This window comes from Mustela nivalis (genome assembly GCF_964662115.1).
Source record: "Mustela nivalis genome assembly, chromosome: 13".
Lineage (NCBI taxonomy): Eukaryota > Metazoa > Chordata > Mammalia > Carnivora > Mustelidae > Mustela > Mustela nivalis.
The window spans coordinates 16,483,126-16,508,397 of NC_139032.1; the positions used below are offsets into that span (position 1 = coordinate 16,483,126).

General features: G+C 43.4%; 1 protein-coding gene across 3 annotated transcripts in view; it reads left to right on the plus strand.

Moving 5' to 3' along the window:
- Positions 1 to 25,272, plus strand: part of PCSK5 (proprotein convertase subtilisin/kexin type 5) — a 449,308-nt gene that overhangs the window by 67,775 nt on the left and 356,261 nt on the right. For all 3 annotated transcript variants that reach the window (XM_082694464.1, XM_082694465.1, XM_082694466.1), the window contains exon 3: positions 20,038 to 20,151. In XM_082694464.1, coding sequence (XP_082550590.1) covers positions 20,038 to 20,151 — 114 coding nt within the window. The remainder of the gene's footprint in view (positions 1 to 20,037; positions 20,152 to 25,272) is intronic.

Consider the following 25,272-nt stretch of genomic DNA (forward strand, 5'->3'; position numbering starts at 1 on the left):
GTTCAGTCTGAGAGATGGGCATAACATCCAGCCTTTTGTTAAGAGGATTAGAGGTGAAGTAGGTTGGGTGCCTGGAACTGGTAACTGTGGATCTTGGCAAGCAAATGAGGGGACACTGGGGGCTGTTCTCCTCTCTCGAGGGAACACGCTTAACGGTGCCTACGGTGGGATGCTGTGGGCCAGGATACCAGAAAAGTCTAAATTCCGTACCTAGGTAGGTCACCTCATAACAGGGGAACGTCCTCTGGCAGGAATACCAACAGGCCAGGGCTCTAAGAACTTACATCACAGTGTTCTTCTTTTTCTTGATATTTTTTACCTCGAGAGAGTGAACGTTTATTGCTCAGCTAATGTGTTTGAGAACATTGAGACCATTTTCCAAACACTCTGCCTGACATTATCTCAGTGTGCCTGAATATTTTACACACATCTTGAGATAAAAACAGTGACTTAACACTTGTGTTGAGAACACAGTTGGAAAAAAAAAATGCCAACATTGGAGTGAGTTCTTGGGTGGGTAGTGTCACCCCGCCAAAAACTGGCTTCGCTAAGCCCGGAACCTGGCTTGTTTGTCCCTGATATTGGGTGGTTACTAGGTGTGTGCATGTTTACGAGTGATTGACGGAATACGGCCCACAAATACCAATGCGTGACTAATAACAGTAGAATTTCAGTTTGATGAATGCCATTATTAATTCATGGTTCATTTCAACTTCACATATTAAGCCCTCACTGCATACTCACTGTTTGTAAGAAGGCACTTTCCTTGTAGGCCCATATTCCGAATCAGTACTTCATTGCCAGATTATATAAAGCTAAAAGTTTGTTTTAAAGAGCACCTTTGACATTGGGGAGGGTATGTGCTATGCTGAGTGCGGTGAAGTGTATAAACCTGGCGATTCACAGACCTGAACCCCTGGGGCTAATAATACATTGTATGTTAATAAAAAAATAAAAAATTATAAAAAATAAAAATAAAGAGCAACTTTCTCTTCTTGCCTGTATTTGGGGAGTGGGGGAGGGTGTCCTCCGTATTGGTTCAGTGATCCTACAGGCCAAGTGTCCAGTGTTGGGCTGTGTAATGGTGGTGAAAGGCAGGCCTAAGAGGAGAAAGACCTTTCTTCTCACACAAAACAAGTATAACCTTGCTTGGATTCAAGTTCCTCATTTGGAAAATGAAGGGTTTGAGCTTGATGATCTCTAAGATCCCTGCCCAAATGGTCAAGGACCCATGGCAGAACACAAGAAGTGAACTATAGAAAGCATAACGTTGGCCTTTGTCTTGTGCTTATTGGCGACTTCTTTGGTAAGGCTATTTTCCCCATCCTTAGATGTATGCATCAAAGACTAAAAGGTGTAGAAAGCTAGCTGTTTGCTTTTTTTAAGTCATTGATTCCAGAATAGGAGGGAAGTCTTGGGAAGAACGGTCACCTGAACTTCCCAGCTGCCTCCCGAGGGCCCTGGATTCCCAGCACAGATGCGGTTTGCAGTTAGGGAGCCGACTCCAGCCTGTTGAGGCATCGAGGGCTTGTTGGAGAGACATGGCAAGGCATACATGAAGTACAGAAACAAGGAGCCAGGGCTTGCCCTGTGAGGCCATGTTGGCTGCCCTGGGCCCTAGTATCTGCTAGTGCATCTAGAAGTTACTCTAGGGTAATGCTTTGGGGGCATATCAGCCAGTCCTGAGGCAGGACTGGAACGGCCATGGTTTCTCACCCTGGAGAGACAGAGAGAAAGGAGGAATTTCTCTAGAGTTCTTTATGGAAGTCAGCCTCAGCAGGCGGTTTACCAACTGAGAACTGGCCACAGCGCCTGTCGGGCATTGTGGTAGGGGTGATTGGGGAACAAAACTCTAACCATAGAATCATATTCTGGAGAGTATGGAGTAGCTTAGAGGTGAAAAATGACCTCACACTTGTCACTCCCCTAGACAGTGGTTTTTAAATACCTACTTAAGATGGGGGTATTTATTGAGTATGCCACCCCAAACCAGAAAACTCTTCATCCCAACCTTGTGGAAATGTGCTCTTGAAAAATCTCCTTTCTTGCTCTAGAGACTGTTACGTTTGGTAATGGCTTTATGGATTTCCAGATAATTCAGTGAATTGCAGGTGGACCGACCCATGTTTGAACTCCCAGCGTGTCCTCCTGACCTGCCGCTAAACACAAGACAATTTTGCCCCAGACTGATGGGGGTGAGGGTGTGGGTTGGAAAGGAAATATTTTCTATCATCCCCACTGTGTGCCTTGCACGTTGGGTCACAAGAAGATGAGGCAGCTGATAGTGAGGTGGGTCTAGGCCCTCCGGCAGGTGACAGAGTAAGTGTTACTTCCTAGAATTAAATCTAGAGCCATCTAGTTTTGTCACTCCTATTTCTACACAACAAATACTGGGAAACCACTCATGGCTGCAATTTCTTTTATGTAAAGGAAAACTAGTCTTGTTCCTACTGGCTTCTGTTCCTGTTGGTCTGCGTCATAGCCCATCTCCGTAGGCAGGAAAACCCCAAAGGGAAGAGGGGGTATTTCCCCTTGAGTCTTGCTATACCTATAAGGTGACAAGTGTGAGCCACAGCCCTGAAGCAACTAAGAGGTGCTTAGATGGACAGATTTTACCAACAGCACTTGAGGATGAGGATTCTGGGTTTCTGTAGGGTTGACCCACTTCCCAGAGCGCAGTGTGAGAATATGCTGAAGCCTTCAAAAGGTTGCAGGAACGAACATTTAGGAGAAAGAAGGGACCGAGGGAATCTTCTGTTGCGAAGACATGTGCCCCTGGGTGTTAGAATACGTCTACCCACTGGGCTGTGAGCGATGGAGGGCAGAGACCAGCCTTCCAGTTAATTGTCAGCAATTAACTAAATTGTCTTCCCTGTTCCGGAAAGGCAGAGGCTTGCTGGTGGAGTGACTGATAAACCTGTGCCAGGCGTGTGACAGGTGCTCAGTGAAGGAGTGTTGAACCAAACTGATTTGAAAGTTGAGCAAGGATTACCCGTATCATCAAGGGTTGAAGTCAGTTCCAGGAACTAGACCAGTTCCCCGGAAGTGGCCCAGTCTAAGTACGGTACAAAGTCCTCTGTGGGAATAGACAGATTAATTCACTTAGCAGGCACTTCACATCCCTGGTCCACCAGGTGACCTGCCAAATGCCAGGGACAGCGATACGGAAAGTATGGTCTCTTCCTTCTAGGAATGTGTGCTTTCATGGAGAAACCCGGCAAATAATTAAAATGCTTCTTAATTGTAGTTGTGGGAGAGAGAACCAGGTGCTCAGAAAATACCATAGAAGGAAAGACGCCCCCACCAAGCACGGTGCTGAGGTGCGGGGATTTACTTACTGAGGTCATCTGGCAAGTGCTTGGAAGGTGTCAGAAACAAAGGCCAAACTTGATAGAAATCCCAACAGGAGGATCTCAGTAAGCAAGAGAAGACAAAGGAAGGGTCTAAGTTAGGCTTAATGGCTAAGGAAATGCTGAAAGTGGTCTGATGTGATTTTTCTCACGGAGACGGACTTACCAGCTCTCTTGTCAGTGGTTGGAACCATGTGGAATAGTTTGTGGAATCCTTTGTGACCTTCTTTATTGTGAGCTTATTTACTGACTTATATTACCGCAGACCTCTTATGTACATTGCTTCTTTGAGCTTGGCTTTGGAATATTCGAAGACATCAGTGTTCATTAGGATTCTTCTTCGAAGGATCTTGAAATCTACTTTGATGAGAAACATCCTGGCTGCCCTCCGTGGAGTTCTGACATCAACAGAGCTTTCCTTGGTTCCAGTCTTCAAGGCTACTGCTGATGACTCCGTCAGAAAAAAAAAAAAAAAAAAAAAAAAAGTTGAAAATTGATCTGCATAAAACAATGAAAATTCCTAAAACAGCTTTAATTATTATTTTTTTAATGATCTGGTTGCCAGCTCTTGAAGGTTAATGCAGATCATCCTAACACTAGACAAAATGTAGGTCTAAAAATTTCAGAGACTGCGTAGAATTTTACTAACCAAGGGATCTCCAGTCCTTTGAGAGTCTTCTTGGGTTACTGTATTCGAGACATGGCCCACTTGGGAAGGTAGAGAGGAGTGGGCCTAGAGCACTGGTTGGAGCCATTGCTTAACACCTCCTTCCCCCTTTGCTGGACTTGGTGGCAACTTTCTCACCCCTCGGGTCAAATCCCTCCTCTGATTTTAACCTGTGAACTCGTAGGGAAGGAAAGTGAAATCAAAGAGGTATAGAGCTGGATAAGAGCAGATCTCCTGACTTCTGGTCCGGTGTGCCTTGATACAACTTCATGCTCAGTGTCACACTTGGTCATCTGGGACTAAACCGAAGCTTGCAGCTCTTGGGCTAATTGAAAGAATTCCACTCCTCAGGGGGCACAGCAATGCCTTGGTTGCATGGTGGGTATTCCCGTGCCGGCAACTGTGCTAAGCATTGGACATGAAATCAACTCATTTACTCTTTGGATCCAATTACCTTCCCCATTTGATGTCCAAAGGTTAAGGAACTTATCTGAGGTTAGCCTGCTTTTCAAGGGGACGAGCAAGAATTCTGAAACACGGGCTCCTTGGACTGGAGAGACCCAACTTTAAATCAGTGACCATCATGTCTCCCTTTGTCTCACCTCATCTTGTCAGTTCCGTTTAATTCAGAGCAGCTGGGTAACTAAGGCTTTTAGTCGCCATGAGTGGTTTTTGTTCTTGTTTGTTTGTTTTTTTAATTTGGGAAATTTTCAGACCTTGAACTTCATGTGCTCTTAAATTATAAGTCAGAAGTTGCCCTGGAGGGGGAAAAAGAGGATTTTTGTCATCATTGCCAGTACTGGGCTAAGAATTCTCTTCCTGATTCAGATTTTTTTTTTAAGATTTTATTTACTTATTTGACAGAGAGAGATCACAAGTAGACGGAGAGGCAGGCAGAGAGAGAGGAGGAAGCAGGCTCCCCGCTGAGCAGACAGCCGGATGCGGGCCTCGATCCCAGGACCCTGAGATCATGACCTGAGCCGAAGGCAGCGGCCCAACCCACTGAGCCACCCAGGCGCCCCCTGATTCAGATTTTTTATTTTTCACGCGTTAGATACTTCTCCTGCCATTTGCCGACTCAGTGCGTGCCTTAACCCATTTTGCAGTGCTTCTAGCTGAGTCACTGAAGACCTCTGCAAAATTCCTTGGGTGGGTGATAAAAGCTCCAGCATGACTCTGTTTTCTATCCTCTCCCCCCTCCTTCCCTCACCGTTCACCCAGGACGGCCTCTAGTATAATAATGGGATCAGCTTTGACTAAGCTCCAGGCATAGAAATGTTGTGACGGCCTAACGGAAAGAGAAGATGATGTGCCCCCAACCTCTTCCACCGGCCACATACTTCAGAAGGGAGCTGCTGTGCTCGGTGGAAACAGACCTGGCATGGGTTTACTTCATCAGAATGGTTTCGGGTCCCTTACTATCTATCCAGTGACTCGACTTCCCTGTGCCTCAGGATCCCCACTGGTTAAATGAGGATCTTTTCTTGGGACATGTGGGTGGTATAAAGAAACAGTAGGTAGACCTTATTTTGCACAGAACACGAACAAAAGATCAAGTAGTTGTGCTTCCCAAATCATTGGCGCCAATGATTTTCGAGACCCATTGGAAATCAAAGGACTGGAAAAACCTACCACCGTCTGTGTGATTTATCCCTTCGCTCAGCACACGATCACTTCCTCGGTTTCTCCTGAACCTAATCCAGTCTGAAAATGTCATAAAATTCTTTCCTTTCTCTTTCCAGTAAGATTAACTGAGAGCTTGCTTTTCTGGTTTCCTTTACATATATGGGGCTGGGCCAGAAATGATTCCTGTAAGAGCAATGAATACAGTCCTCCCTCTCTAAACCCCCATGTGGGGCCCACTCTGGGACCCACTGCGTGGCTGCTGTGGGGGTCGAAGATGGTCTGAGGCTGCCCTGGCCCTCTTGGACCTTCACGAAATCACAGCGTAATCCTCAAACTCTCTCTGGCGCGGAGGACCGCAGTTTATCCTCTGCCTTCCCTCACCGGGACACCAAGCTGCTAAGTGTCACACTCAGCGAAGTCTCAGGAGCGCGCTCGGGTGCGACAGTTTTGATGGCCCGTTCCCCGGTAGCCAAGACTCGGTAGGGCTGCTGGGAACTGTGGCCCAGGCCGGCTGCCGCTCCGGTGCCGAGAGCCTGAATGTGCCAGAGTGGAGCTCGGCGGAGGTGGGGCTGGGGGGTGCCTAGAGACGATTGCTGACAGCCCCCGGGTACGGTCAATGCATCACGTTTCCATGAACATTGATACAACGGACTCCGGGGTGATGCATCCAAAACACACAGCGGGAAAGAAGGAAGCTGGATGGGGGAGAGCCTCCGCTCCTGGGTCTTCACGCTGAAAATGTGTCAGGTTTGATGACAGTGATGAAAATGTGTTTTCTCTCTCCTTCCTCGAGCCTCGGCCCTGGGGCTCCTGTAACTGGCTGTGGTAGGTATGAATTACGAGCTCAGGGAGAGGGAGGCCCGTTGGAGTGACTTAGCACTCCTCTGCCATGTCAGCGGACCACCGGGGAGCTGGGAGCCGGCTCTGCCTCGCCTTCGCGGGGGGCAGGTGGAACCCCCAGCCCGTGCCTTCCTGCATGATGTCCTGCGCCAGATTTTTATGGGCTCTGACCTGCAGGTTTTGTCAAGTACCACCTTGCTGGAAACCTCCTTGGTGGTTTCTCAGGTGAGGGAATGACCCTGAAATTGAGAAAACATTTGGTTTGCTTTGGGCAACAGGATCTAGGTGGGAATATGCCAATTCCTTTCCCTTTGGGCCTGGGGATTTTGGACCGTGTTTTCCCCTGAGGCTCAAAGGCAGGCTTCTCCCCTACCCTGACCAAAGTAGCTGTTTGCTAAATATTTCAGGGGGCGATGAGGGTATAGAAGATCTGCCACAATTCCAGTGTTTTTGTTGCAAAATACCCCTGCCCTCCCTGCCAAGTAGAACGTTAAGAGTTCTGGGGGGAGGGAATGAATATAATAGAAGCCCAAGTCAGACACCCACTCCAAAGACAGACCTTTCTCATTTCTCTGTGCTGTTGGGCGAGGGGGACCCACCGTGGGGGTCTTGATCCAGACTTCTCCTGACCTGTGACTTCATACTACTTACTAACTTACGGATTTTTGAGCTCATTTTAGGTTTAAAAAATGTAGATGAACCTCCAAAGAACATAGAACATTTAAGCAGACCTCATGCATTTGCCCCTAAAATTACATATTTATCTTCTAGCAGCAGGGGGAAGAAAAGACATTGACTTTTAATCCAACCCCCCGTTTGATTCATAGCTAAAGCTCGCCAACATAACAAGTGGTACTTGTTTGATTTCCGAGATTTGAAATCTTGACAATGAAGAGATTTAAAGAGAAAGATTAAAAATCGGAAGCGACCGGAATATTGAGAACGCCTCACATTGAAAAAAAGGAATTCAGTGGATGAAATGAAAACTTGGGGTACCCAATGGTGAAGTTAGGGGGCTCACCCTCCCACGTCCTACTCCGAATCTTTCCATTGTGGTCCAAATCGTAGAAACAGAGTTCATGGAAATTTAGAAACAAATGCCATTGTTATTTATATTTAAATAGCTAGGAAAACAAGTGATTCTGTGCAGTGGAGCTGCATTAGTCACTGGGGAAGAGGTTTTCTCCCCGCGTGAATAGAACTTTCAGGGTCCTTGTTGGTGAGCCATGGAATGAAGAAGCAAGACGCTGACTTACTTTGGAGACTAAGCAGATCACCCCGTGTCCTCTGCATGGAGAAATAAGAAGAATGACTCCCTTTCCTTTGCCAGATTTTGCCTCTTTTTTGACTAATCTCAGCTGAATCGAACAATTTCTCCACTCTGTGCAAAATAATGCTCGTCTTTGTATTCACTTGATAGGCAAGGGCATTCAGTCTTCGTAAATGCGGTCTGGGAATATCCTGACTGATTGATACAGAGTTGCAGGATCGGTCAAAGAGAACCAAAATCCGTCAAGTGATTAACACTTGGTGGTAAGGTAAAATTGTCACTCTTTCGGGTGTCCCCACCTTTCCATGTGCTAAGGACATGAGAATGTCCTTAGAATGAGATGTAACTTGTCATGTCAAATAGGTTTTATTCCATTGCCTTGGCTTTCAGATTGCTTAGAGGATGATTATTTAAAAAAAACAAATACATGGAGGATGAAGTCATGCCACTGTATTTTTAGTGCAGTGATCATCTTGATCCCAGAGTGAAGCTGGAGGGAATTATGTGCTGTCCCAGTTTAATCCCTGAATTAAGATTGCATTTAATCAAAAGTGTGAATTTAACCCCAGGTGGCATTCAGACAAGTAGGATTAATTTTAGATACTTTAGAATTCTATTTCCTTGTAATACTTTTAAGCAATCAAAATTGTTTTCAAATTGCTTAAATTTATTGTCCTAAAGTTCCAAATAGAAGAAACTGAAATCCAAGTTCGAATATGCAAGATTATGGGTGCCTGGGGGGCTCAGTTGTTAGGTGTCTGCCTTCGGCTCGGGTCATGATCCCAGAGTCCTGGGATCGAGCCCCACATCGGGCTCCCTGCTTGGCGGGAAGCCTGCTTCTCCCTCTCCTGCTCCCCCTGCTTGTGTTCCCTCTCTCGCTGTCTCTCTATCAAATACATAAATAAAATCTTTAAAAAAAAATGAATATGCAAGATTCTTTTGAAATAATTTTGCCATTCAACAAGTCCTCTAATGAAATCACATCACCATGTGCTGGGTTTATCTGTGCATTTATCTGGGTTTATCTGTGCGTGCGTGCACACACACACACACACACCTTTTTATTTTTTTATCAAATTGAATTCTGTTTTACCCATTGGAGAGCACTTTGGTATGACTAGGAATAGGAAGCTTATTTTTCTTTATTTTTTTTTCTTTGAGAGGGCAAATTAAACTTGTCTCAAGAAACAAGTGCATTACATTTGAGACAGATATAGAAGTATCTTGCCTTCAGGGGATTTTAATAATGTTTAAAGAGGGACATATCAATGAGGAAATGAACCTGAAATGTTCTGAGATTAGCTTTCCTAGAAAGGCAAAGGTAAAACAAATACAATATATTATCAATGAAAGTCAGCAAGAAGCTGTTGACGATGTTGCTGTTGATATTATTACTGGTGACCAGGATGGGCAAAGCCTTAAATTTTAATGTTTAAAAATAAGCTTTCTTTAGAGAAATAGGTCCTAACATTTTGTTTTCTTATCAGTTTCTTACCTCTTCCCACTTATCTTTGAGTTGGTTTCTAGTCATGGCCTTCATCTTTGTATTTCTCCCTCCATAAATACTTTTAAAGATTTTATTTATTAGAGAATGAGAAAGCGAACCACAAGGGGCAGGGGCTGGAGGGAGAGGGAGAGAGGGAATCACGCAGACTCTGTGTTGCGCATGGAGCCTGATGTGGGGCTCGATCTCATGACCTGAACTTAAAATCAAGAGTCAGATGCTTAATCAGTTGAGCCACCCAGGCGCCCCCATAAATGCTTGTAAAATCACACTTTGTCTGCTGAGTGGTCTGACTGTGGACTAGTCCATGCCCACTAAAATGTGGGAGACTTACTTTATCACTGGGAGAAAGTATCACTAGCGCTCTGGACCCATCAAATTTATTTAATCTTTGGGTCTTTCTTGCAGGTTATGGGATGATGACTGGTATCCTCAGTAATGTTCCAGGTTCTCGACTTTTGTCAACAACTACTTAACTCTTCTGTGTTTATCCATTTTAATTGTGGACCCTTTTTTTTGTTGCTTCTGAGATTTAGACTGGGGGCGGGCGGATGATCCCATCTCAAAAGATCAAAGTCTATAGAGCAGTAGGTTCCAAGTTGGGGGCGGGGGTGGTTGTCAAATCAGGAAGGGTCCCATGATACATTAAAAATACATGAAATTTGCATGTCAAGCCTGGTTTTTCTCAATATACCTTTAAAGGTTTTTACATTGTTCCATATCTGGTCAAGTTAAGATCTTTAAGAACCTCATTTTTAATTTGTAATAAAATTTTACATCTTTTTTTTTTTTCAAAAAAGTCAATAAACAGCAAGCACCCATTAATAAAGTTCTTAATAATTTAAAAAATGGAATTATATATAGAAAGAACACATCCTTCATTAATGCCTTAACATCTTCTTCATTCCTGGCAGCATACTCATCCTTGTGCTACCACCTAACTGTTGAAAAACAAAATATCCTGTTATACTTGGTAGGATTAAAGATAAACCTTTTTTTTGTACTCTCTCCAGTTTAAAATTTCTGGATTTTTTAAAAAATAACTAGAAAACTTAGATATACTGAAAAATGTATTCATGCCATGTGAAAATACAGTCTCTCCATCTCCAACTGTTTATGGAGGCCCTACTGCTAAACATTGCCCTTCGTACAAGGGATACTAAGACCTAGTTCCTTTCTTCCAAGGAAATGGGAGGAAACGTGCCAATTGAAGTCCTTCAGAGCCTCCATTTGTAAAACTTACTATTTTGAGTCACACAACAATTTTAAGACCTTTTACCTACAAAAATATAGAATGCCAGAGTTTATTGTGATTTGCCCCGAGTGGCCAGGCTAATGACGGGTGGGTGTACCAAGAACTCATGTGGCCTGTTTTCCCATCTCAGGACCCTGCACTGCCGATCTGTGGCATAGTCTAGTTAGTGCAGCTCTACCCACTGCATGTGTAAAGAACACACACTAGATACTTCTATGGAGAGCCCCAGCAATATTACTTTGTTTTTAATGTAACCTTCTTCAGTGTTAAATTATTTTTGCAAAGTTTGTCCAACAGATAGGATGTCCTTTTTCAGAGTTGCAGAGGTGGTTGCTGATAATGGCTGAGGTGGCCAGATTAAGTAACTGTGACTTCTAATACCTCATATGATGTTCTAAACCTGCTTCTACACCAAACACCATTTTCTGCCTCCTGTCCTTCCCCTGTACTTGAATAGCTCATACTTGGGACACTTTCTGCCCTAGAAATCATTTAATAGTTTTTCTGCTGTTTAGATGACATCGAACTTGTGACTTTTTACTTTTTACAATGGAAAGAAAGGTCAGAATCTGCCTTACAGCCCCTTATTGGATGGGTTTATTGTGATGGGCATCCCAAGGGTACAGTCCATAGGTGTGGGCAAGGGTGTCCCCTGATGACTTTCTGTAGGCTTCTTTCAGCTGAATTTGTTCCCATCAGCTGAAAAGGTGGTGAGTCTTCAGGGACATGCCTACCTTGAACCTGTGTCACTTCTAGATCCTATTTTGTTGTCCAGAACCCCAGAACTAGTTGATCCGATGTCTCGGAATCCACTTCCATGACCTGTGAGAGCCTCATTCTTTATCCACTGGAGGGTGCAGTGCACTGCTGGTATACTTGCCCCTGGGCCCGGACGGATGGCCATGGGCATCTGTGGCCTGTGGATAAGCTGTAGACAAAAACACAGACTTCGGGTCATTCCAGGTCTTTTGCATGAACGACTCCTGTTGCCTGTAGTATTTTCTTTTGAGCCATTTGTATGACTGGGTTCTTACTCAGAATTCTATTAAAATTCTATTAAAATCCTTTCTTGACCACCTTCGCTATAATATCTCCCTCCTTGACAATCTCCACCACTATATGCTAATTACTTTTTGTGCTATGAAAGTCTGTTACATAATCTTTTATTTATTTATGTGCTTATGCCTACCTTTCATTAGAATGGAAACTGCCTGAAAGTGGTAAATTGGTTATTTTGTTCGGTGCCATACTATAGCAGTAGCTACTTTATATAGTATTTTTGAAGTGAATAGACAAAGGGTCTAGAAGGTGAGAGTAAATTTTACTACTTTAATTGGATGCAACGTTTATATTTTTGTTCCACGTGTCCTCTTATCAGAAGTGGGGAGGGGAAAAAAACTGGAAACAAGTTAGGAAATTAAATGTTGAGAAGCATGTACGTGTTAGTGGTTAGTGTTAGTGTTAGTCCGTGTTAAGCGCAAAGTAGGACTCCAATGCCCTGAAAGTAAGTAACGTGGTTAGACCAAGGAGGCAATGAGTTTTCCACTAAACAAAGAGTGCGGTGAAATTGATGACCCACTTCTGAAAGTTTGGTGCTGTTGGAGAAAGCCAGCTAATTGGAAAATGTTACAGCAGTGAAAGTTTCTCACTTGGGCCTGTATTGTCTTCAATTACACTCTTCTGAATGCACATGCAGTGTTTATTTCACAACTTTCTTCTCAACGACCTTCCAAAAATGGTGTGATTCCTCGTATTCCCAGCTAGATGGTTCTCTAATATAAGACTCTGATGTTTACAGTCATTAAATGGGTTTCAAAGTGCCTATCTCAAGCACATCAAGTAAAATCCTCCCTTTTGTTCACAAGTAGCTCTCTAAAGTAAGCAGGCTCCAAGCAACTGGTTTGTTGTTTTTTTGTTTTTGTTTTTGTTTTTCTTTTTAAAGTATGGCTCGAATGAAATACCAATGTCAATATCGAGTAACTTGCTAATCACTGGATAGTTACTAACTGGGTTAAGGCTTAAAAACCACAATACCCTCGTTTAAGCACATACTTTTACTAGATTCTTTGCTTCTTTTACTGATTAACTCTGCATGCTGGATCAGAGTTTTAGAAAAATGTTGGGATATGTTGGCTTCAGATTTTAGGGTTTGGGAGTGACCTGTCAGTACTAAGTTGTCTTCATCGACCATTCTCTTTCACAGTGAACAAGTACAGCCCTTGTGCACTTAACTGATATATGTATATATATTTTAATCAAGGCAACTCTGTATATTTTGTTCTCAAACTCAAAGAAGAAAAAGGAGGGGAGAGATCCGTACATGCTCTTTTTTTTTGCACCCTGTTTTGTCAATGGTACTCAAAGAAGGATACAAACTATGGAATCCTACATATTTTATTTCCTGACAACTGCTTCATCAGATCATGAAAGGAATAATACAATTTACTACACTCCTTTCTAAATATTAATCTCCTATCTTCACAGAATGACTTAAGATCATTTATCACCTGAAGCACCTATGTACCTTTATTGCATTTTGCACAAACTTTTTATTCCCAGTCAAATAGTAGAATAGAATATATAGATAAAATTTCAAAGCTAGAAGGAGACTAGAGGGCATATTTTGTCTGTCTTCTCTCATTTTACAGATAAAAGAGTCCAAGAAGATTTTTGCAAGGTCACACAGGTGGCCGGTGGCAAATCTAACAGTAGAAGCCAGCTTCCCCAAATTCCAACCACTTCTTTTTGTTATTTATCTACATTTTCCCAATACTCACCATGTTAAAACATTATACAAAGTCACTTGAGATTTTTTTATATACTATTTTTCTCAGGTCTTCAAAAAAATATGTTGTAATTCACACATTCGGTCCCATTTGAGACCATTGGACTATATGACAGTAATCAACCAATACAATGTGTGTGTGTGTGTGTGTGTGTGTGTGTGTGTGTGTGTATACAGACATAAATACATATTTGGTGGACAGCAAAGCAAAGTTTATTGCACGATAATATGAAGCTTCTGAAGAGGGAGGGGCCCTGAAAGGGTTGCCCCCATGGAACTTATTAAGTCAAAAGAAATTTTAAGTTGTTTTTGTAGATAACATATTCACGTAGTCCAAAGGTAACAAAGTATTAAAGGGCATGTAGTAAAGGTTTCCCTTCTATACCGAGGGGTTTTGTGTGTAATTACCGGAGAAATGTAAAGATGGTAGTGTTTTTCATAGACTGTGTCTCTCTTTTTTTTTAAGATTTTTATTTATTTCTTTATTTGACAGAGATCACAAGCAGGCAGAGATGCAGGCAGAGAGAGAGGAAGGGAAGCGGGCTCCCTGCTGAGCAGAGAGCCCAATGTGGGGCTGGATCCCAGGACTCTGGGATTATGACCTGAGCCCAAGGCAGAGGCTTTAACCCACTGAGCCACCCAGGCGCCCCTGTGTCTTTCATTTCAAGTTGTATCATGGAGACTGTTTTCTGCCAGTACATAACTTAGTTACATTGTCTTTTATGGTTGCATTGTACTCTAATGTATTGCTGTGTCATGATTGATTAATCTCTTTCAGTATACATTCAGGTTGTTTACAACTTGCATTTACTACTAACAGCGCTTTAGTAAATAGCCTTGCATGTTTACATGTGTAAATAAATATGTAGGATAAATTCCTAAAAGTAGAAGGACTTCTTGTAAAATTTTTTTAGATCTTGTCCAATTACATTCCAAAGAGCTGGACAGATCTACATTCCCATCATCCTTACATGAGAGTGATTGTTATATCGTGCCCTCCCTAGTAGGATGTTATTTCTTTATATTGTTTAATCTGAAAGGTAGAAAAGTGATGATCTTGGTGCGGTTTTCATTTACTTTTGTCTTTATCTGCGTGAGGCTAGGCATATTTTTATATGAATAGTTTAGTTTAAGAAACTATCTTTTCAGAGATGACTGTACTCCTATCCTTTGCTTGTTTTCCTCCTGAATTTTTGTCTTACTGATTGCATAAACTCTTTATATATGACGGAAATAGCCTTTTGTCCATAGTACAGGCTGGAAACTTTCCCCGTTTGTCTTTTCAGAGATTACTGTGTTCCTATCCTTTGCCTGTGTTCTTACTGAATTTTTCTCTTATTGATTAGAGCAACTCTTTATATATTAGGGAAATCACCTTTTGTCTGTAGTAGGAGCTAGAAACACTTCCTGTTTGTCATCTGCCTCGCTTTTGAGGTTTGTTTGGCCATGCCACATTTATTTTTTTACGTTCTTAAATGCATCACTTTTTCTCAATCACTTTTTTTATTTGCATTATACTTCAACAAGCATCTTGCACTCTAAGACGATTTTTTCTAAATATCCCATGTTTTTCAGGATACTTTTATGGTTTTATTTGTTTAGTTTTACATTTCAATATCATTCACTTGGAATTAGTCCTGATGTAAGATGGTAGCATGATTTCAATTTTTACTTTTTCCCCCCGTGGCTTCTTGTTGCAACATCACTTATGAAGTAATCTGTTTCTCCCCACATGATTTAGGACAGCACCCTTATCATGCACTATATTTTCATATATTTGGGGTCAGTTTCTTGACTTTCCACTCCACTAAAATCTATTGACGTTTGCTACCAGTATAAGTTTTAATCATTAGTTTTAATATATTTTCATATCTAAAGGGCTACCTCCTCCCTACTACAAGATACACTTTTAAAGTGGCACCTTTTTAAAAAAAATTCAGCCTTATTGAGGCATAATCAACATAGAAAATTGTAAGGTATTTTAAAGTGTATATTGTAGTGATTATATATATGATCATATATGTATATAAATATATATTTATATGTATAAAATACAAGGATTTCCTCCATCTAGTTAATTGACGTTTATCACTGTGTGTGTGTGTGTGTATAGACATATACTAATTATTATTATTATTTTTTTAATTTGGTGAGAACATTTAGGTTCTACTTCCTTAGCAGATTTCAATTACAGGACCCAGTGTTACCGACTGTCATCACCATTCAATCTTCAGTCATACACTAGATCCTGAGAAATGACTCCCCTTCCTGTTGAATGTTTATACCCTTTTACCAACCTGCTCCTGTTTCTCCCACCCCTCAACCTCTGGCAAATCCCTTTCTTACTCTTTCTACAAGTCTGGCTTTTCTTTTTTTTTTTTTTTTTTTTTTTAAAGAATCTGCATATAAGTGATGCCATGCAGTATTTGTCTTTTTTTGTGCTATCACAATTTGTTTTCCAAATATATTTATATAATAACTTCCATAATCTGTATTCCTGGAACTTCTTTTTTATCCTATTTCAGAAAGTTGTTAAGTTGCAAAATAATGGGATAGGAACTCAACTGAAATGGTTGGGGGAGGTTAGGTTTCCCAGAAGGATCACTTAATGTGCTTTGCTTGACACGTGAAATCTGATGAAAGAGAACCCCTTTCGACAAAGATTCTGGTGAGGTGGATGCCCCTGTTCACTTGGGTCATATGGGGAGGAGAGCTGTATTGGTAGAGGGAGGGAGTGTCCTTAAAACCATGGAGCGCACGTATGTTGAAGTTCGTGGAAGATACACTGATGACTTCAGAGGTCCTGTGGTTTTTATGGTCTGGATTATCCGTAGTTCCTTCATATACAAGAAATAGAACCTTCTGAAGTTAAACCAGTGGGGGAAAGCACACAGTTTTCATATTTTCCTGGGCTGGCCCTAGTTTTACGAAAATGAATTTCTAAGCATCTTTTCTATGCATTGGGGCTTCTTGGCAAAAAGCAAAATCTGTGTAATGCATTACCTCTGAGCTTTTTCTTAAAGGGCTCAAGGACAGACATATGGATAATGGCTTAAAAATATAAAGTTATTCTTTCCAGTCATAGAAATCTTCCGATCCACCCCGAAAGTGGGTGCTTTTCCCACTTTCCAAAATAGGTAGGGCCATATACTTATTATACTCATAAAGCACCAAGACAAAATACATGATATCTGACACACACACCACACACACACACACACACACACACACAAAACAACAGAAAAAACCACTGTACTTTTCTTGACTATTTCAGCCCTGTGATCAGACACAGTGACTTGTAGTCCGATCTAGATGCCAACATACGTACCACCTTCCAGCCACCAAGCCTGTAACTAAGCACTTTTGCTTGGTTAAATTACAGAAGGGATGCTGTTCTGTAAGATATTTTGTTCTATTTTTGAACCTGCAGTTCATCTCGGAAAATGGCTGTCACTTGGTTTTCTCACATACATTTCCCACATTTGTCTGTGTGTACGTGTGTGCTTCTGGGAAGCGCCGACTTCCAGGGTTGTTGCCGAAACAATGATACACAACGAGGCGCACCCCTACCCCCCAGCCCAGCGTAGACTTGTTCTGCTCTCCAGCACTCTGTTTGGAGTTTCTGGTTTCTGGTTTAGGTGCATATCTAGGTGGCGATTCAGAATTTATGGAGGCTCCGCTAGGAAAAGCCACTGCCAACGTAAGAGTCGTTTGGGAAGCGTTCCATCTACACAGATCTGCAGCCTTCTTTTACCACGCGTGCAATCATGTACAAGTTGAATCTCAATTAGGATACGCCTCAGACGGCAACATAAGGATTGCACGTAGAATCCGCCTGGTCAAAATTTTCACAAATGCTCTAATTAATAGAGCTAATTAATAGAGCGATTCGTGATGATAAGTACATTTTTATGAAGTGGAGAATTGTGAAATATTCGCTAAATCTTTTTTTTATTTTTTTAAGATTTATTTATTTATTTATTTATTTGACAGACAGAGATCACAAGTTAGGCAGAGAGGCAGGCAGAGAGGGGGCGGGGAGCAGGCTCCCCAATGAGCAGAGAGCCCAATGCGGGGCTCGATCCCAGGACCCTGAGATCCCGACCTGAGCAGAAGGCAGAGGCTTAATCCACTGAGCCACCCGCCCCAGGAATATTCGCTAAATCTTTCTTGGTAAAATGTTAAGTCCTTCAAAGCCAAAGACTATTTTTTGTTCGTCTTCATATTCCCAGCACAGTGTCGGTGCCGAAGAGACACTTAATGCTCATTGAACGAGTAAGTGGGCGAATGAAACTCTTTCCATAGCAAGATTATTTGAAAGGAAGAGATTAAAATGTTTCCTGGAAATAGAAAAAGTGCATGCATGCCCGTGCATGTCGCTCCACTTTGAGAAAGAAACTGATTTTTTTTTTTTTGCCTGTATTTTTAGAAGCCCGGTCACTTAAACATTACCCTCTTCATTGAGAAAAAATTTTACACTCATTGTTAATGCCACATTAGTCTTGATGTGATTTCTAAGGAGCAGTCTCTCAAGTCCAAGAAAAAAAACGAGATTCTTCTTTGCTTCCCTGACAACTGTGGTCCAGTGGTTCAAAGAAAGATACACAATCCCTTCTCCCTGGTGTGCACAGGTGTGTGTGTTGTGGGTGGTGGTGTGGAGAAGGTTCAGTGCTAGGGAGTCACTTAATTTACATTAATTAAAACAGGAGCAGAAGCAGCTTTCATTTTCCTAGAATATTATTTTTCATTTATTGGCTTTTTTGCTGTCCTGATAATGTTGCCTAAATTACCTGTTGCAGAAGGCACATAGGTGATGCTTAGCTGCGATCCTAATCATAAATGGATTTTTTATTTATTTAGGAGGCTGTGTGATTCCATTTGCTTTGTTAATGCTATAACTAGGAATTGGCTATTTAAATTCGTCTTGCGTACCAGAAGTCGCATTGAATATATTTCCTGATATGAGAATCCGAGGAATTTATTAGCTTGGCTTTTGGCCTTAGTACCTTGTGTCGAGCAGTGCATTTCGAGCCCGTTAATCAGTGCCTTAGTAGCCCTTCTCCTCCAGCGATCTTTAATCAAGTGGGCAAAAGTGGTTTGGAGACTTTTACTCCATGGATGGATGTGGAATCGCTAGTGCACTACAAAATCTCCCTGCCCTCAATTTTTAATCCCTTTGTGTAGAGGTGGGTGAAATGGTGGAACAGAACATTTTAGAGTATGGTGGCAAAAATGGCAGGAGCGATCGAACACAGGAGAACTTAGAAACACATTATAGAAGGTCACCAGGGCTAATAGGTCATTTCAGAGGCACCAGTCAAAATAGAACATGCTTGGGGCGCCTGGGTGGCTCAGTCAGTTAAGCCTCTGCCTTTGGCTCAGGTCATGGTCCCAGGATCCTGGGCTCGAGTCCCGCATCGGGCTCCTTGCTCAGTGGGGACAGAGAGGCCTGCTTCTCCCTCTCCCTCTGCCTGCTGCTCCCCCTGCTTGTGCTCTTTTCTCTCTCTTTCTGACAAATAAATAAATAAAATCTTAACCAAAAAAAAAAAAAAAAAAAAGAACATGCTTAGTTTTATGTTGTCATAGTAATGACCTGTTTTTAAATAAGTGCCCCCATACATAGCCCTAACATTTAGGTTATAATTCGGTATTAAACTCAGAAGTGCTCAATTGCTTTGCTTCATCCAAATTTGTGGCTAAATATTCTGACTTCCTTAAGGGTGGTAGGTTTGAATTTGAGCTGGCACAGAGCCTTTGGCTCAGGCAATTGAGTGATTTCTCCAATTTTGTGCCAGAGACAGTCTAGGGCTTTGGGGCTTTGGTTGTCTAATTCCCCAAATATTGCTGTTTCCACCACACCGTGTTGTAGAAAGCCATTTCTTTAAAAAAAAAAAAAAAAAAGTGATCCTAGAGCATTTGATCCCAGGATAGGTTTAAAATTTGCTGTGTAATCCCAGAACATTAAAAAACAAAAAAGTGTGGGTGTTGTATAAGGCAAAGGTCATAGACTGTGGCCCATGGGCCACATCCAGGCTGTCCTTTGCTTCTTCTCTAAGTGAACTTACTGGAATGTCGTCGCATCTGTTCGTTTATGTGTGTCTGTGGTGTAGGACAGCAGGAGGAGTAGTTACAGCAGAGATCCTATGACCTGCAAAGCCTAAAGCATTTTTGACCGGGACCTTTCTAGAAAAAGTATGCTGATCCTTCGTAGAAGATAAGGGAAAAAAAATTAGTATAAAAATTAACATGATCAGTTGCCTGGGTGGCTCAGTGGGTTAAAGCCTCTGCTTTTGGCTCAGGTCATGATCCCAGGATCCTGGGATGGTGGAACCCCACATCGGGCTCTTTGCTCAGCAGGGAGCCTGCTTCCCTTCCTCTCTCTCTGCCTACTTATGATCTTTGTCTGTCAAACAAATAAATAAAATCTTAAAAAAAATTAACATGATCAATTTGCAACAAATTTTGAATAAAATACACTTTCTGAAGAAGCGAAAAAGTTAGCATGCTGTTGAGAGATAGGGATGACCTGTCATTAAAGACTAGAAAGTCGACCTGCGTTGAGAATAAAGGCGAATGAGGTTTCCAGAGACTCGGAGCCCCTAGATGAGCATCGAGCTGCCGGCCGGAAGTCTGTGACTTGAACAGCCTTGGCTCAGGAGGGAACCTGCCCCCGACTGTCATTTGTGTTGTGCTAACCTGGTGGAACTTGAACACTCACCACATGTCCTTCTTCTTGGCAGGTGGAGTGGATCCAACAGCAAGTGGTAAAAAAACGGACAAAGAGGGATTATGACTTCAGCCGTGCCCAGCCGACTTACTTCAACGATCCCAAGTGGCCGAGCATGTGGTATATGGTGAGGCCTGGCGGGGGGCGGTGTCGTGCAGGGGACGTCTTTGGGGTCTGGGAGGACACAGAAGCCGTTGAGGGGACGTTTTCCTGTTCCCCGACCCGCCATGTGAGATTGCTTGATGGCTCGTGCTGTTTTCTGGATCTTTTTGGAGCTTAGCTCTTTGGTTCTAAGATGGAAGAGAAGTGATTTGGGTCTTACAGAACTTCTGTTTGAGAGCTTACTCTGTGTGGCTTTCTAAATCTGAGCCAGGGGATAGAAGGATATACTGAGGTGCAGACAGACACCCTCAGACTTACCAACAATCCTGTTCCTCTCTGATACCCATTTTCTCTGCCTTGAAACCAGGCTGGGTAGTGGATACTGGCTCCTTGGATTTATTGAAATGACGTTGCCTGTAAGTAGCAGATTCTTGACTTAGGTCATCTGATAGGTGCCTGCCCACTGGAGATGATCGTTGATAAAAGCTAGGGAGAATAATATTTTAAACTAAGGACCAAATGAGTTGGAAAGTGAGTGTTCAGTGGTTCAAGCAAAAACCATCAGTGAGGGGAACATCCCTAAGTGTGGGGAAGAGCAGTCCGCCTGTCCACTTGACCTTGCCTCCTTTGAAGACCTACGTCTTTAGTCTCAGGGTTTTACGGTCACGGTCACGGAGAACTACGTTACTTCTTCATGAGATTCCCATGTCTCATGACATGTCCCAGATACTTAACTGACTGAGCTGCCCAGTTTGCGCTGTATTTATCTTTTGTGGAAGTCTTGACGGCTCATTATTGCCAGGGGTTTCTCCCCTCATGTATTTTAGTTTTTGAAGTTCCGTCTCTCCTTCCCTGCAAATCCATAGCATTGTGTGAGCCTGTCTTATGCTTTCCTGCCTTCACCCTTTTCATTCCGTCTGCCGGGGCGGGGAGGGGGCCTCTTCCTGCCCTTCCCCACCACCTTAGCGGGCACTGGCCCATTCTTCAGGACACATGCCCGAGGCCCACGGCTCCCAGTCTCTGTTGTCCTCCCCTGTCTGCTCTTTCCTTCCTCGGCTGTCCTGGGCCTTCTGTCTCTGCTGCACATGGCATCCTTCGCTTGGCTCTTCGTTTCCTAGCTGTCAATAGTTTAATCGTACTCCTCTGTTACACTGGGCGAGGGCTGGGGTCTCCTATCCCCCGGAGAACCTGACCCAGCACCTGGCAATGCCAGGAATTTGTGCTTATTGTGAGACGGTGGTGAAAGTGGTCGGTTTCTCCCCATTTCCCTTTTCTCCCTCTTACCTAGAAGTGGAGGGTTGTGGCAACGTTTGGGACCCAAAGAGAATTGTACATAGAAGACTGTTTCGGACATAACAGAAAAGAAGAGAGGAGGGAAAGAGAGAGAGTTTCCTAAAGTTAAGTTCAAAGGGAGGTGGGACTCCAAGTAGTCTTTGAGGGGGCAGTAGGACACTTGACAGCTCGTTAGCTCCAACACCAAGGAAGGGTGTGCCACATGGGAAGGCATCAGAATGACTGCTGTCCAGGCTGACAAATGCTAAGAGTGCAGTGGGATTAAGAGGCAGGATGGAAACGAAGTCCCTGTCCACTTCTGTTCATCAGGCCAGCAAGAGGCAGATCGTCCTCACCTTCCATTTCTTCTTGCAAGAAAGAGCCAGACGGGACATTGGCATATGTCCCACTGGATGGTTCACATGGACGGCAGCTTTCCCTGACCCTCTCATCACTCCAGGAGGGCAGCCTGGGATCTGGTAGGAACCATGGTCAAGGCATAACATGCTGACCAGCCCGTAGCGTGACATCTCTACCCACCCCCCGAGAACCATTGCTCTTTCTTGGGAAGTATGAGAAAAGGTTGAGGGGAGAGCTTTTGCCTGGGCATTTCACATGCTCGGTGTTTTTCAACACCTATTTGGTAATTCAAGTAGGTCACATTTTTATGGAGCCCTTCTTGTGTGCCAGGCACATGTGCTCCTGCTTTGAATGTGTTTGTAATGCAGTGTGAACAAAAGTATGTGTATGAATATTGGTCATTTTCAGAGTGAGGAATCGGTAGCTCCTGAAATTTAGACAACTTGCCTAAAATCACACAGCCTGAAAGTGGCAGAGCAGAGCTGCCAGACCTTTAGGCAGGTGGACAGTGTCTGTGGGATCGACACGCCTCCTTCCCTCATGCTCTGCTACTGATGAGCACTATCAGAAGAAAGACCCTCTGTTCCAGCCTTCCAGGAACTTCTATCCATAGAGAAATGGCTAAAATTCAAGGCGGAAGGGGTTGGGTGCCATGGTAGATGGACAAAGTCTCTTGGGACAACTGAAGGGTTAAAAAGTTTCCTATGAAGTAGTTGCTTTTCCCTTAACAAAAGGGATGGGAAATCAATCACACACCTTAGGTTTATCTGTCGGGAGTAGGGGGGCAGAATGAGAACCAGAACTTCGAATCCGCCAACCTGGATTCAGATCCCCATTGCTTCACCCACTGTGTCCATGAGTGAATCACTTTAACTCGCCTCAACTATAAAATAAGTGTAATTGGTGCTTACGTATTGGTTAGCTATCGCTGTGTAACAAATCACAGAACATAGTTTTTGAAATAATCGCCTCATGGGTTCTGCGAGTCAGGCACTCAGACAGGGCCCAGCAGTGATGGCTTCTCTTTCTGGGGTGTTTGGGGCTTGAGCTGGGTGACTCAAAGGCTTGGCTGCCGCTGGAGGATTCACTCGTGAGTGGCCTAGTTATTGGCCTCACCACAGGGCAGCCCTGGTGTCCTCTTGAGGTGGTGCTGGCTTCCCCCAGGACAGGTGTTCCAAGAGATCATGTTAGAAGTGGTGACATCTTCTTTCATCTAAGCTCAGAAGTCACAGACTGTTTCTTCTGGAATTTTCTATCGGTCCCATGTGCCAGCTCTGACTCAGTGTGTGAGGGGAGTGTGTGGTGAGGGCATGTATGCTAGAAGGTGTGAGGACTGTTTGAGAAGCTGGTCACCACAGTTAAATGAAGAGAAGCCCTTAGCACAGTGCCTCTTTGGACACTAGAAAACCATCAATAAATCTTAACTGCTATTAATCTCTGACCTTTTAAAGTAAGACATGCTGTTTCCTTTTGTCTGTTGTTTAAACTGCCGCTAGTCAAGGAAGCGGGGGATCCTGTGTCCAATGGAAGCTCTTCAGAGCATTCTGGTGACCTATCAGTGACCCAGCTGAGGCAAGGTGCTGATTTTCTTCTTCCTTTTGCTGAGCCCTGGGCCCTGCTGCTGTGTTTCTGAGGGCTGCTTGGCGAGTCTCCATAGGGTCCTGCCTTCTACTCATTAGCCTGGGCCTGGACCTGTCATTCTATATTTATCACAGGAGAGTGGAGATTAAAGAATGGCATGAAGTGTGCCTGAGTGTCTCTTTTAATTAATTTAAAAGCTTTGCCCCTGTTGCTCCTCCCCTTGGAAACCGGTGTGTGAAACCATTATGTCTGGCCTTGGGGCTTGGGCAATTTATGCAGGGAAGTGCACATCTACATCTATAGGAGTTGGTTACAGAGGGGACGATGGCTGTATAATTATTCCTCTGTCCTGAAACACGGTGCTCAGGCTTCCCGGAGCTGGGAGGGCCCGATCCTAAAAACAGCGCTCGTGCTTGTTACACTGATAGACTTCCTTCTGTACCACGCTTTGTCTGGCGAAGGGGGCAAGCCCTGAGGATTGAGAAAAACAGGATTTGTGCTTCCTATGAAGGTCAGTAAAGCTGGAGAGGAATATATAAGCCTAAAGGAAAGCTTGCTGGGCAAAGCACCCCTTCCAGAAGTTTCTCTGGGATCATGTACGTACGTGCAGCCTCTGCTCCTTGGGCTTGGGGCTGTAATTCTTGCTTACAGGTCTGCTACTTCCTTTGGAAGAAACTAAAACTTCCTGAGTAGCTTTTTCAAACTTATCCAAGCTTGGGGCCACCCATTGGAGATCCTTGATGTTTTTGGAAGTAGGGCTCCAGTGGTGGGATTTCATTGGCACTCAGTCAGGATGGAGATGCGCGGTAGCTAGGTCAAAATGCTGTGTTACTCAGTGCCCTGAGTCTGGTTTGTAGGAAATGCTCAATGAATGCTAAGCAAATCAACAGTTGAGTAAACTGAACTAAAAGCAAATCTTCGATGATCTCCATAGCAGAGAACATAATGGCTCATACTCATTGAGTGCTTAGTATGTGGTAAGCATATTGCCAAACCTTTGCGTGTATCCTCTTACCACCAGTGTTCCTGTGAGCTAGGGATGAGTACTGTCCTTATTTTACAGCTGAGGAAATTAAAGAAGAGACAAATTAAGTAACTTGTCCAAAGTCACCCTATTTACCAGGGATAGGCCCTGGTAGTCAAACCCTCTGACCACAGAGGCTAGACTTCTAACCTTGACATCCAGTTTGCAAACTGGCAGGGGTCAGAATCATCTGGAGGGATTGCTGCCCAACTCTCCCACACTCCTTAGCCCAGATCTGGAAATTTGTGTTTCTAACAGATTCCCAATCTTTGCTGACGTTAGAGACCCGGGACCCCTTTGAGACCTCTTTGGTCTCCCCTACCTCAAACATGAGTGTTATACGAGCACAGCTGGCTTCTGTCTTCCTGTCCTCCGCTGGGGTAAGGAGGGGTTTTCACACTTAGGGGATACTTTAAAGCACACCTGGTCAATTCAATTTGTTTTTTCTTGATCTACTTTTTTTGTACAACATTTTCTATTTGGGAAGCCAACAGCTTTAATATGAGAAAATACTATTACTTTGCTTCACTGCTTGAAAACACTCTTGGCTTATATATTCTTTCAAGATGCTCCACAGACAAAGGTTATCTGACAGGAAAGGTCGTGAAGATCTGGCCAAGTCGTTCGGAATTCAGTATAACAGAATATCTATCTATCTATGATTTTATTTATTTGTCAGAGCACGTGAACGCACAAGCAGGGGGAGTGGCCAGCAGAGGGAGAAGCAGGCTCCAACTAGGGACTCGATCCCAGGACCCCAGGATCATGACCTGAGCCAAGGCAGATACTTAACCGACTGAGCTGCCCAGGCACCCGAGAAATGCTTTTAATGTACCCATTTGGTACAATGGATCATTTTGATCCTACTAAAGAAAATTCAGTGGGGCTCTAGAGACAACAGGCTAAGTA